General features: G+C 36.2%; 1 protein-coding gene across 12 annotated transcripts in view; it reads right to left on the bottom strand.

Annotated features, from left to right (window-relative positions):
- CD55 (CD55 molecule (Cromer blood group)) overlaps positions 1-14,451 on the bottom strand; it is a 37,274-nt gene that overhangs the window by 15,559 nt on the left and 7,264 nt on the right. For 5 of the 12 annotated variants that reach the window (XR_013529878.1, XR_013529879.1, XM_054248211.2 and 2 more), the window contains exons 6-9: positions 11,654-11,842; positions 5,793-5,954; positions 5,100-5,180; positions 3,081-3,101 (exon numbers count right to left, since the gene is read on the bottom strand). Coding sequence is in view for 8 of the 12 variants with exons in the window: in XM_054248211.2 (XP_054104186.2) it covers positions 3,081-3,101; positions 5,100-5,180; positions 5,793-5,954; positions 11,654-11,842 (453 nt within the window). In the remaining 4 variants the exon portion in view is untranslated. Of the gene's footprint in view, positions 1-1,739; positions 2,119-3,080; positions 3,102-5,099; positions 5,181-5,792; positions 5,955-11,653; positions 11,843-14,451 lie in introns of those variants that run through there. The other 7 variants (XR_013529880.1, XR_013529881.1, XM_054248213.2 and 4 more) reach the window with 3 other exon arrangements.

Here is a 14,451-nt window from a genome sequence, read left to right as displayed (position 1 = left end):
ATATGATTTTATATGTTTAAAAAAGATTCCCTAAAGACTTCACCAAAAACTCTTAGATCTGATAAATGCAGTAGAGTTGCAGGATACAAAATCAACATACAAAAATAAACATTTCTATACAGTAATGAAAGAACTGAGAAAGAAATCAAGAAGGCAATCCCATTTACAATGACTAAATAAATAAATAAATAAAATACCTAGGAACAGATTTAACTGAGGAGGTTAAAGACCTCTACAAGGAAAACTAGAAAACACAGATAAAAGGCATTGAATAGGGGCCGGGTAAGGTGGCTCACGCCTGTAATCCCAGCACTTTGGGAGGCTGAGGCAGATGGATCACGAGGTCAAGAGATCGAGACTATCCTGGTCAACATAGTGAAAACCTGTCTCTACTAAAAATACAAAAAATTAGCTGGGCACGGTGGCGCGTGCCTGTAATCCCAGCTACTCAAGAGGCTGAGGCAGGAGAATTGCCTGAACCCAGGAGACAGAGGTTGTGGTGAGCTGAGATCGCGCCATTGTACTCCAGCCTGGGTAACAAGAGTGAAACTCTGTCTCAAAAAAAAAAAAAAAGGCATTGAAGAGGATACAAAGGGAAAGTCATCCCATGCTCACAGACTATAATAAGAATTATAATTGTTAAAATGACTATACTGCCCAAAGGAATCTAAAAATTCAATACGGCTCCTACCAAGATATATCATTTTTCACAGAAATAGAAAATCCTAAAATTATTGTGAGCCCAAATAGCTAACACAACCTGAGCAAAAACAACAAAGCTGGCAGCATCATATTACCTGACTTCAAAATATAAGGTTATAGTAACCAAAACAGCATAGTATTGTTATAAAAACAGGCACACAGAATAATGGAACAGAATATAGAACCCAGAAGTAAATCCACACATTTATAGCTAACTGACTTTATTTTACAAAGGTGCCAAGAACATACACTGGAAAAAAGATATCTTCTTCAATAAATGGTGCTGGGAAAACTGAATATGCACATGCAGAAGAATGAAGCTGGACCTCTGCCTCTCACCATATACAAAAATCAAATCAAGATGAATCAAAAACTTAAACGTAAGATCCACAACTATAAAATTACTAGAAAAAAAATCAGGAAAACTCTTAGGGGCATTAGTCTAGTCAAGGTTTAATGGTTAAGTACTCAAAAGCACGGACAATAAAAACAAAAATAGATAAGTAGGACTATATTAAACTAAAAAGTTTGTATACAGCAAAGGAAACAATTAACAGAGTGAAGAGACAACCTGTTAAACGGAAGAAAATATCTACAAACTATATATCTGTAAAGGTACTAATATCCAGAATATACAAGGAGCTCAACTTACCAGCAAAAAACAAATAATCACACTAAAAATTGGGCAAAAGACATGAACAGACATTTATCAAAAGACAAAATATAAATGGCCAACAGGTAGATGAAAACCTGCTCATCACTAATTATCATGGAAATGCAAAAAAAAGACCACAATGAGATATCAGTTCTTACCCCCAGTTAGAATGGCCATTTTTAGACAAAAAACAAATGCTGGTAAGGATGTGAAGAAAAGGGAAATCTTATATACTGTTGGTGAGAATGTAAATTTGTACAGCCACTATGGAAAACAATATGGAGATTCCTGAAAAAATTAAAAATAGAATTATCTTATGATCCAGCAATCCCACTACTGGGTATTTATTGAAAGGAAAATAAGTCAATACATCAAAAAGATATGTACATTCATATATTTATTGAAGCACTATTCACAATAGCAAAGATATGGAATGATCTAAGTGTCCATCAATGTACAAATGGATAAAAAAAACGTGAGGCCAGGTGTGGTGGCTCACACTTAAAATCTCAATGTTTTGAGAGTCCAGAAGAATCGCATATGGCCATGAGTTCGAATCCAGCGTGGGCAACATAGCAAAACCCTGTTTCTACAAAAAATAAATTTCGAAAACCTAGCTGGGCGTCTTGGCACATGCCTGTAGTACCAGATACTTGGGTAGCTGAAGTGGAAGAATCGCTTGCGCCCTGGAGTTCGAGACTGCAGTGAACTATGATCACGCCACTGCACACCAGCCTGGGTGACAGGCCAAGACCCTATCTCTAAAAAAAAAAAAAGAAAAAGAAAAAGAAAAGAAAAAAAATCTAGCATATATATAGACTAGAATACATACAGCCATAAAAAGAATAAAATCTTGTAATTGGCAGAAACATGAATGGAGCTAGAGGCCATTATATTCAATGAAATAAGCCAAGCAAGAAAGACGAATATCACATGCTCTTCCTCACATGTGAGACCTAAAAAAGTTCTCATGGAGGTAGAGAGTAGAATGTTAGCTACCAGAGGCTGGAAAAGGATGTGAGTAGGAGGGAGGATGAAGAGACTTTGGCCAATGGGTATAAGCATGCAGTTAGATAGAAGGTTTACGTTCCAATATTCGATAGCAGAGTAGGATGAGTATAGTTCACAATAGTATACGTTTTTCATAGTCACTAGAAGAAAGGACCTAAAATGTTACCAACATACAGAAATAAAACTCAAGATGATGAATACCGCAAATAATGACTTGAGAATCACACAGTCCATGCGTGTAACAAAATATCACAAGTACCCCATAAACACATAAAACATATGTATCAATTTAAAACTTTTAAGATAATCAGGGAAGTTTGGATACTGAATAAATATTTGCTGATATTAAGGAATTAATTACTGGATTTTTTTAGGTATGCCATGTGGTCATGTTTTTATAAAGGTTACTTAGTGAAATGTTTATGAAGAAAATGATACGATGTCTGGTATTATCTTCAAAATAATCCAGGGAGTGTGGGGGAAGTGGGTATCCATGAGTTGAAAATTACAGAAACTGAGTGAGTGTAAGAGGATTCATTGTACTATTTTCCCTACCTGAGTGATGTTTAAAGTTTTCCATACTAAAAAGTTTAAAAATAAATTGCAGGATAAATTTTTTAAAACCAAGAAGACAGTATTATATTCCAGGAATATGAATTGTATATCTCACAGTGAAAACAATTTCTTTTAACTGCCTGAGAGCCAAACTTACCAGATAGAAGAATGGTAGTACCTACAGATGAAGGAAAAAAAAAGGATTAAAAATAAAAATTTGTCAAAGTCATTGATTTGCTAGCAATTGCATATACTATCAATAAACTGCACTTGAAAACTCATCAAATTTCCATAAATGAAATAATTATAAACTTATGAAAACAATTAAATATTAACTTAATCAAGTGTAATATAAACATTATTATAACTGTTCAACAGAATCAACACCGTAAATATAAATTACGATAAAGAGTTACTGAATACCAAAACAAACATCATTTAAATTTGGTTTTAAGACTTGAGGACAATAAACAGGTTTGAAAACTTAAACAGTAAATAATTGCTGACCCAATCCTACTATCAAGAAACTATAAGAAGCCTAAGTCCCTTTCAACAGACTATATCAAAACTCAAAACTGCCATATCACGTTATTATTTATACATTTGAGTGACTATGAGTGAAGCATTGCAAAAATAAATTTACTATCATACAAGCATATTTATAACAATAAATAACTGCTCTCCTAAGTGAGGTGAACACATTTACTCAGGGTACCCTTTAGAACAGGTAATATACTCAGCCGAAAAAATGTAGGATGAAACTGTGCACTGGATATAAACTGTATGAATCAATCTCTAAGCCTCTAATTCCTCATCTAAAAAATAAAACTAAAGATACTTTGCAAGGCTCTAGTATGGATGAGTGGCATCAAATAGAAGGTAAATGGAACATGTCATTATCTATTCAGTAAGTGGTCGCTACAATTTTGTTTTCAATAATAGTCAAATATGGCATATTATATTGTGCCCTGAAAGAGTAAATTAATTGTATCTAAGAGTACAATTTGATTCCAAGCATTGATATTTTTATTATTATAATTGACTCATTCAGTTCAGTTTAAATTTGTTAAATTATCTTATACTTTTTACAGAAGGAAATATGTCAATAAAGTTAGTTCTATAACACATTTATAAGTGACGCTTATTTCTCTTTGCCTTATGCTATTAAAAACTGGATGTATTAGACCTCGAAATTTTAGACCAAGAGATGTCATAAAATTTTAAAGTAAAAATCCCCATGAAGAATTAAAATTAGTGAACTAAATCTAAATGAATCAATATAGGCCACAAAATCAATGTTGAGTGCTAAAAGTTAGATAATGAAACATATAACATACAGTTTCTGTATATTATTTTAAAAATATGAAACAATATTATGTACTACTTATGGATACATACATGGAGTATAAACACGCAAATAGACAGGAAGTAAGCACATTAGCCTCAGGGCAGTAATTGCCTTAGAGGGAGAAAAATGGGCTGCAGAAATGTATTAGGGAACTTTAAGAATAATATCCATGACGTAATTCTTAAAAATATCCAGGTGCTGGCAGAATAGGTTTCAAGGTAACAATTATGAAATGTATAAAATCATTTTGAAAATATAGTCATGATGGGTAGAACTTTAGATACAACACAATTATTGGTGCCACTGGGAAGCTATCATTTATAGAGCCTTGTAATAACACAAACTATTTGAAAGAATCTCTGTATTTTCAATTACTTAGATGACACTATTGAGATGCTTTACCAAATCTGCAACTCTAGGGAATCTGGAAAGATTCCTTGGCATGCTTTGAGGGATGGGACTCTGTTAATGAACTAGACCCAGGACTCAGCCTTAAAGACAGCACATATTTGGTTCTTTGAAGAAGTCTGAAAGTATTCGACGACTCTCTAAAACTACTGCAGAGAACAGAATTTCTTTGCCAATCTTAATCTAGAATTTTTTAATGGGGCCACAGTCTTTTCCTCTATTATTGTAAAAGTTTCTTTTTTTAAAGATTTGCCCTAGTACAATCCAAGTCCATCTCCAAAGAAAGTAAAAACTATTAGTATGAAAAACTCTGGCTACAATAAATTAGAGATCATTTAACCCCGCAATCTTGGTCAAGTTCCTATTTCCACCATAGCACATTAGATCCATACTCAGTAAACCTGAACAGTGTCAACTGACCTGAACCGGTTCCACTTCCTTTACTTGAGGTTGTTTCATGAGAATGCGTGGTTGTCCTAGAAAGAGGTGTACTCTGTGTTGCTGTAATATGAGCAGAAGGGAATCTTTGTGTACTCTTGAGACCGTTAGACACTGGGGAATGTACATTAGTGGACTTTCGTGTTGTGGGAAGACTCTGCGTAAATGGAACTTTTTCTGTGGTCAATCTTTGGGCTGTTAGTGTGGGCTGTGCAGCAGAAGCATTTGTCATTATAGGATTCTCAGCTGCAGGAGGGGTCCTTGTAGATAAGGTTTTTGATATGAGAGATGTCTGAGCTGTTGCTGGGGCTTTGGTGGCTGAATCATTTGCTCTAGTGGGTTTCTGAGGAATTGGTGGGGTTCCTGTAGCTGAAACATTTACTGTGGTAGGTTTCTGAGGAATTGGTGAGACTTCTGTAGCTGAAACATTTACACTGGTGTTTTGTTGAGGTATTGATGGGACTCCTGTAGCTGAAACATGTACTGTGGTGTATCTTTGAGGTGTTGATGAGACTCCTGTACCTGGAACATTTACTGTGGTACGTTTTTGAGATACTGATGAAAATCCTGTAGCTGGAACATTTATTGTGGTGGGTTTCTGGAGTGCTGGTGTGACTACTGTAGCTGAGACATTTGCTGTGGTGTGTTTTTGAAGAACTGATGGAGTTTCTGTACCTTGAGCATTTGCTGTGGTAGTTTTCTGAGCAGTTTTATGAGAAGTTGAAGTTTCCTGAGAAGTTGAAGTTTCCTGAGAAGTTGATGAAGCTTCTGTAGTTGGAACATTTACTGTGGTAGATTTCTGAACTGTTGGTGGGGCTGTGGAAGTTACAGATTTTCCTGTGAAGGAAAAGGTTAAGAAATAAGTTAGCTGAACACTGCTGGCCACATTAAGATTCTTAGCTGTTACTTGCTCTGTGGCTATCCTCTCTCTCTCCCCACAAACACCTAGGTATGACTTTCAGGAAACCAAGTCTTACTGTATATTTCTCAAGGAGCTGAAGTGCTAAATTGCTTTTGCTTGGATATAAATTATACCTACGGGTGACTAAAGCAGACTTGATAACAAATTATACTGAGGTGCTTAAGCTGCTTCTTGTGAAATAAATCAAAGTTAGAGTCACTCGAGATCTTATCCTGTGGCACGTCTCTGCCTTCTCTCCCAAGTTATCTTCTGTGGCTAATACTAAAGAACAACAGGATGCAGTCACTAGGCCAACAGAGACAATCACAGCACAGCTACCTTTTCCACCGCTTTTAGGAAACCTTAATGAGCGTGATAACTTGCTTTGTTTCACTTCTTTTTTAAAGTAATACTTGAGTCTGAATAAAAATAACTTACTTCTCTTGTGATGGTTAGCAACTTTCCATACATAAGTTCCTCTTTAGATTTCAGACTAGATAACAAGTCTGATGAAACTTTCATAAAAACATATTCTGAAAAGCACAAACCTAACAGCAGAGCAACTTTTTAGGTCTTCAGAGCCCATCTGCCATTGGGTTGCTTATACAAAGTCCCTGTTGAAGCAGTATTGAGTAGTGTCAATGCCTGATTTCACCACATACTAGTGACTAACCCCTCTAAGCTATAGTTTCCTCATCTGCAAAATGAGGATAGAAGCCAAACAGACTGCATAATTATAAGAATTAAGGGAAATAACGGAGTAAGCTCTTTCATAGTGTCTGTCCCTAAAGCATGAGATTACATCATCCAGGATGACTGCTGACATCCCCATCAAAAACAGGACGCCCTAGGAACTCAGACGGTATTGGTCGTTTTTTTCACAGGCTGCTGTAAGGGATAAATCCTAGTAGGTAAAATGCCTAGCAGGTACCACAGCAGGTAACACAGGTGAAATGCCTAGCAGGTACCACAGCAGGTAACACAGGTGAAATGCCTAGCAGGTAACACAGCAGGTAACACAGGTGAAATGCCTAGCAGGTAACACAGCATTTAGCCGGCACTCAAACAATGATAATTATTATTAGGATAAGTTTTTGTACAAACCTTTCTAAGGCCCTCCTATATAAAAATTGTTATTTGTTCTATCAAGTTAGTTCTCAGTTTTGACCCAGGGAATTTATATACTACCTTAGAGTTTAAATTTCCTAGAAATTAATTTTTTAGTTATCTTTTTATTACTGGTATCGAGTTTAATTGCACTGTGGCTAGGAGGTATGCTCTGAGTAACTTCAATCTTCTGCAATGTATTGTAGCTTAGAACCCAGTATATGGTCAATTTTGGTAAATATCCTGTGTGCACTCGAAAAAAAATAATGGCCACTGGTCCTAATGAGGTTCAATGCTCTTATATGTATCTATGTTTAATTGTTGCTCAGATCTTCTTTAGTCTCACAGATTTTTGGCTGCTCGTCCTATTAGCTATCGAGATAGGTGTGGAATTCTCCGACTGTGAGTGTGTATTTATCTGTTCTTCTGTCCATTTTTGCTACATACAGATTGAAGCTATTTTATCTAGTACATATAGATTCTGGATTGTGATATATTACTGTTGAGTTGGCCTCTTATCATTATGAGCTGTTTCATCTTAAAATATACATTGATATTAATGTAACTGTGTCAGTTTATTTTGAAGGGTTGATGTTTGCATGGTGTATTTTTCCATCCTTTACTTTCAACTATTCTGTGTTCTTGTAATTAAATTGTACTTGTGAATAGTAAAGAACTAGGTTCCTTTTAAAATCTAGTCTGACAATCTTGGTCAAATTACCCTTAATGTAATTACTTACATACAAGGGTTTATATCAATCACCTTATTAGTTTTCTATTTCACCCATCTATTTTGTGTTCCCTTCTGCTTCTCTCTCTCTCTTGTTCTCTTTTGGAATATCCATTGTCATTCTTTTATTAGGTTATGTATTTATGCATCCTTCTGTCATTCATTTGTAGCAATCCTAGAGATCACAATATTTGGTAGACTATAAGTCAATCCAGGAAACTATCACTTTTACCACTTTTTCAGTACTGCTAGAACTGTGTAACCTTTAAATGAATTTCCCTCTTTCTGCATTTTGCATTATTGTTATTGTGCATTTGTATTCTATGTATAATTCAGACCCCACAGGACATTACATTCACTGTTTGTAAACTCAGTATTCATTTACCCTTGTCAGGGTTCATTTCCTCTTCTATTTTCATGTTTTATCTGGAATTACTTTCATTCTACTTGAAGAATTTCCTTGAGTTTTTCATTCTGTGCATGTTTGGTTTGCTAATGCAAAGTTTTCTTGGTTTTTGTCTGAATACATCCTTCTTTTGCATTGTTTTGAATGACATATTAATTGGGTATAGAATTCTAGGGGAGCAGTAATTTTCTTACAATATTTTAAAGATTTTCTTTTTCTTATTGTCTTGGCTTGCATCATTTTTGCTGAGAAGTCAGTGATAGTTTTACTGTTGCTTCTTTGAAGATTTTTTGTTTTTGCTATAAGGTGCCTTAAAGTGGTTTTCTTTATATTCAGCTTAGTCAGAGACCTTCTTGAACATGCTGGCTAATGTATTTTATCAGTTTTGGAAAATTCTGAGTAAGTATCATTTAAAATATTTCTTCTTCTCCTATTTCTCTTCTCTTCCTCCTTCACCTTTTCCTTTTTGTCTCTCACTTTCTCTCTCTCTCCTTTTCCTAACATGTGTTAGAACAGTTTAACATGTCTCAAATTTTTATCTGTATTTTGCATTCCTTTTTCTCTTTGTGAATCAGTTTAGGTATGTATTTTTAACCAATCTGTCTTCCAGTTCCTAACACAGCTTCCTGCTCTGTCTGAATCACTGCTAAACCTACCTATTGTGTTCTTAATTTCAGATATTTTCCAGTTGTAGAATATCAGATTCCAATTCTCTATTGAAGTTCTCTTTTCTTTTATCATCTTAAACTTGTTAATCAGTTATTTTAAAGTCCTCGTTTGCTAACTCAATTATCTGGATATTCTTTATTTGGTTTTGTTTTCTCTTGATTTGGCCATATTTTCTTTCTTCCTTCCATATCTAACAGTCTTTTTATTGTATGCCAAACATTATATAATAAAACATCCAGATGATATGATATGGCTTCCTGATAAGCAGACTGCATTGAGGTAATCATATCTTTAACCTATTAGGAATTGAAGTGGGTTCCAGTTTCTCTACCTCTGCTCTTGCCTCCATTTCTTGAGAGTGGCCCTTCTGGGCTTCCGACTGAAAGCCTGGTGGATCTTTATTATTTCACGCTTGGAAGATGGCAGGAGATTCAGGTCTATCCTTCAGAGCTTCCCTAGTCCAGCCATCTAATGTCCTTCTCCTTTACAGTTTCAAAATGAGCACTGATGTGCTAATGGGGAGACCCGTGGTATGATATGTAAAAGTCTGTTCCTCTGATGGGTATATCCAAATACCATCCAAATGGATGGTACTATCCAAATACCATCAAGTTCTGAGAGATATCATTTTATACTTTAGAAGCTTTGGGTCAAGCTTCCCAGCCTCATATGCAGCCCTCAAATTAGCAAATGGGCTTTAGGAAATATTGGTTTTGCATTTGAGGACCTCAATTCCCAGTGTATTACCCTATCCTTCCACAACCATTAGAGCTTTGCTAGTTTCTCTTTCCTAGAAGTAGTCTTTTGTCTGGGTCAAGGTGGATCCTTAGTTCAGGTTCAGAATCAGCAAATGTCCCTGGGGAAAACTGGCTTACTTCAGAAGGGGTTGCCTTCGTCCCCCTGCCCCTAGGAATTTTAGTTTATTCAGAACTTGTTGCTTCCACAGCTGTATCTTACACCTTTAGAAATATAATTTTTTGGTAACCTATTCAGATATTATAGTTGTTTTAATGGAAGCATTAGCCTGCCATGACCTACTTGGATACTTCCATATAGTTTTTAAGCTCAAAATAATGATCATTTAATAAAAGTTGGAAAAATCAATATGAACTGGATCAAATGGCCAAATTTAAAAAGTACACCAAACTTCATCATAATTAAATAAATTCAAATAATAAAAATTTTACCACCCACACTGTCAAATCTCTATAACAATTATCATTAAAGATGCAAACAGCACAATGATGTAATTTTAGTGGGAGAAAAAATAGGTACAGTCTTTTAAAAAGCAGTGTTACGAACATCTATGAAAAATGTAATTCACCTATCTTTGTTACAATTATACTGCAAGAAATTTATTATAGAAATGTACTTGCATACATGTGCAGTGAGAGACGTACAAGAATATTATAGCATCCTTTGCAATAATAGCTCATAAAAGAAAACTAGAACAAAAAACCTAAATTGCCATCAATAGAGGAATGGTTAGACAAATGAATGCCCACACTATTTATGTGATAAATAAAAAATATTCATATGTTTATTTACATTCTAAAATAAAGCACAAGAATTTATAAAAAAAATGGTTACCTCTCAGAGCAGGACTAGTGATAGAGACTTTCCCTTCTCATTCTGTACTCATCTCCATGGCTTTAATATTGTCATTATGTCTATATATGACACTTATAATAAAAAAACTATTTTAATAAGGAATTTTAAAAATTCACATTAACAAAATTTCAATTATAAAAGTAAATACTCAAATGCTTCAGTCATGCTGCCAATCACCACTACTTAAACAAATGCCACCGACTGATATTAGGCAATAAATATTTAGCACAGCTTCAGGGATCTTCTAAATATTTCTTTTAAAATATATTGAAAGAGCACTTCTAAGGATTCTGAGAGTACTATCTGGGTATAAAAAGACACTGAAAGACTAGAAGATGAAAGAGAATGGATAATAACAGAAATTTTGGAGGCAGAATATAATTGAATGTTAATTCAGTGAAGTTAACAGATGGCAAGAGTTTCTCAGTTGTTGCAACATGTATGATCACTATCAAGAGCCCTCAGTTCAATCTAAGATTCTCCCTTCAATTTAATAAACCACTTTATATGCTCTTTGTATAAACAAAGCATCTATATTAACTTACTGAAAGCAACATGGTATAAAATAGCAAATTTAAGCAAATTCACCAAAAATATGAGGCCTATTTTATATATACACATCATATATACGTGTGTGTGTGTGTGTGTGTGTGTGTGTATACCAGCCAAAGACTTTTCTGAGAAGCTTTAGAAAAACTGTGTCCCCAAGAACAGAAAACCAAACACCGCATGTTCTCACTCATAGGTGGGTGCTGAACAATGCGAACACGTGGACTCAGGGAGAGGAGCATCACATACTGGGGGCAGTTGGGAGGGGGCTAGGGGAAGAACAGCAGGGGGTGGGGAGGGATAACATGGGGAGAAATGCCTGATATAGATGAAGGGGGCATAGAGGCAGCAAACCACCTGGTTATGTATGCGCCTATGCAACAACCCTGCATGACCTGCACATGTACCCCAGAACCTAAAGTAAAATTAAAAAAAAAATTGTGTCCCACAGAAAAACACAAATATGCATATGTAAACACTTTACAGTCTTTTCTTACGGAGAATGTCTGCAACCAACATATACACCTAAGGGTAACAATAAAGCAATTATCCAAACTGATTACCTGTGCATACAGGTGGTGGGCCACTCCATTCTCCTTCTTCACCATTCACAGTACAATAAATGGAGGCGTCTCCAATCATGGTGAATCCTCTATTACACAAATACGTTACAGACTGTCTATATCCATAATGTTCACGTTCCCCTTCAATTATTCCATTGTCAATGCTTGGTGGTGCTGGACAATAAATTTCTTAAAAAACAATTCAAACATCTTTTAAATAAATAGAACTAGTATTTTTACAAATAAGTTGAAAACATGTTAAAGATTATATTTTTAAAAAGTCAAAATATATTTTTTCTAAATTCAGCATTATCAACAAGAGATGCTTATAAATGCCTATTAAGTAACTGGTAGTATATTGGGACTTTGAATGCAAAGGGTGTAGAAGACAAATGCTAACCTTGAGACCAATTCACAGAAATGCTAAGATTCAGAACATGTATGTTAAAGAGAAATTACAAGATTTGAACATACCAAAATGATGCTAGGAAAGGTAAATGCTGCAGGAGTTTAGAGATAAAAGCAGTGTAGTCAGAGAAGACTTTAGCAGGGAAATAGAACTTGAGTTTATTTTATTTTATTTTTATTTTTATTTTTTGACATGGAGTTGCGTTCTTGTTACCCAGGCTGGAGTGCAATGGCATGATCTCGGCTCACCGCAACCTCCACCTCCAGGGTTCAGGTAATTCTCCTGCCTCAGCCTCCTGAGTAGCTGGGATTACAGGTACGCACCATCATGCCCAGTTAATTTTTTGTATTTTTAGTAGAGACAAGGTTTCACCCTGTTGACCAGGATGGTCTCGATCTCTTGACCTCGTGATCAACCCGCCTCGGCCTCCCAAAGTGCTGGGATTATAGGCGTGAGCCACTGCGCCCGGCCAGAACTTGAGTTTAAACCTAATAGGTACCATTCTTTTAAGAAAGAACAGAGAAGAGAGCGTTGCTCTTCACTCTAAGAGGGAAATGATAACAAATGCAAGGAGCTGAAAATTCAAGCAGCATGCTTCAGAACTAAGCACAGATCATTTTGGATAGAGCCAATATCTTAAATGTGAGGATTATATTTTGACTTCTAAAGTAAAAAATTTTAGCACATATTGACAGACAGAGACTTTTATTCAAAACAATCTTACTGAGCAGCTGAACTCGTAAAGTAAATACAAGCAGAGTTTTATTTTAGTTATACCGTAAAAAGGGACCACTCCATGGCAGCTGCCCTGAGAAAAAATTCAATAGTTCCACATACTTTAGAGGCATAAAGTTTTTTTTTTTGTAAAAAATAAAGGCAATTAAATATGTATATATGTCAAATTATGTTACATCAAACATACTTAAAAACACAGAATAGCCAGCACATTTATAAATCAATCACTTCAGGTCTTGGATCAAAACAAGCAGCAAGAACAAGCTGTTTTGATTTACACTAACTTAGGGTGTGCAGGAACGCACGTACCATTGGTTCAGTTCAAACATTTTCTTAGTACCTAACAAGCAAGGCAGTTTTCTGTAATTGAAAGTGCAAAGCTGAACAAGATATATAGCTCCTATGTCTTAAAAGCTAGTGGGAAAAGAGATTCAGAGATAATTTCAGTACAAAATGCAAGGGTTAGCATAGAAGTAGCCAGCCTAGAAATCTTCCTGATGGACTAGAGAACTAATTATTAGTAAGGAAAATACAGCTAAGTAGAGACGGGGCAGCCAGTTATGGTGGTTCACGCCTGTAATCCCAGCACTTTGGGAGGCTGAGGCGGGTGGACTGCTTGAGCCCAGGAGTTTAAGACCAGCCTGGGCAACATGAGGAAGCTCTGTTTATGGAAAAAAAAATAACACACACACACACAAACAAATTAGCTGGGCATGGTAGTGTGCACCTGTAGTCCCAGCTATAAGGGAGGCTGAAGTGGAAGGATCACTTGGGCTGAGGAAGTGGAGGCTGCAACCACTGCACTTCAGCCTGGGCAACAGAGTGAGACCCTGTCTCAATTTAAAAAAAAAGAAAGAAAAGGAAAAAAAAGGTACCTGGAAACCACAAGCAGTTTGCATGTATAAAGCATAAAACATGAGGGCAAGACCTGAGTGTCAAGCGGTAGGTAGACCATGGCTGCCTTGTACACTATACTAAGGAGTTTGGGCTTTGTAGGTGATAGAAGATATGAATAAGCTCTAAGGAGGAAATAAACAAGTCATCTGTGTTTCAGATTGCTCTGGATGAAATATGCATGAAACATTAATAGAGTAAAAGAATGGAGGCAGGAATCTTAAGTTTCCTGAGTTCAAGAGTGATACTGCTATCTTAAGATTCCTGCCTTGGACCCCACACTTTAAAAGGCTGTGCTCTGGCTTCCTCTGGATGTGTCTTTCCCCATGGGGAGCATGTCTGTAGGCTGAGAGAATACACTCAATGAGAGCCAGTCCTCCTCCATTCTAGAACATGCTCCAGGAACCAGCACCCAGAATTCCCTTCACCAACACCCCTTCTAGGGCCTGAGAGGTCCCTCCCCTTGATCCATATTCTTGGGGGTGGTCTATTCTGCTGACATACTCACCTATAACTCAAGACAATGGAGGGTTGATACAAGTTATGGCGGATGTAGTGGACATGACTTGGATATGTAGGCTAAACTGTCCACATATGTGCACTAGAGAACACTTAGAGCAGGGGAAGGGCTATTTGAAAGAAGGTGGGTCTCAGGCCAACGACCACCATTTACATTCTTGCCTGGGCCCTGGAAATGTTAGGGGTGGCCCTGATTGTAAGTCCACAGGAGGGAATAATAAACTGTGTTAGAAGTATACAG

This window comes from Callithrix jacchus, chromosome 19, assembly GCF_049354715.1.
Source record: "Callithrix jacchus isolate 240 chromosome 19, calJac240_pri, whole genome shotgun sequence".
Taxonomy (NCBI): domain Eukaryota; kingdom Metazoa; phylum Chordata; class Mammalia; order Primates; family Cebidae; genus Callithrix; species Callithrix jacchus.
The sequence above is the reverse complement of the archived record's forward strand: the minus strand, read 5'-3'. Positions and strand labels throughout refer to the sequence as shown.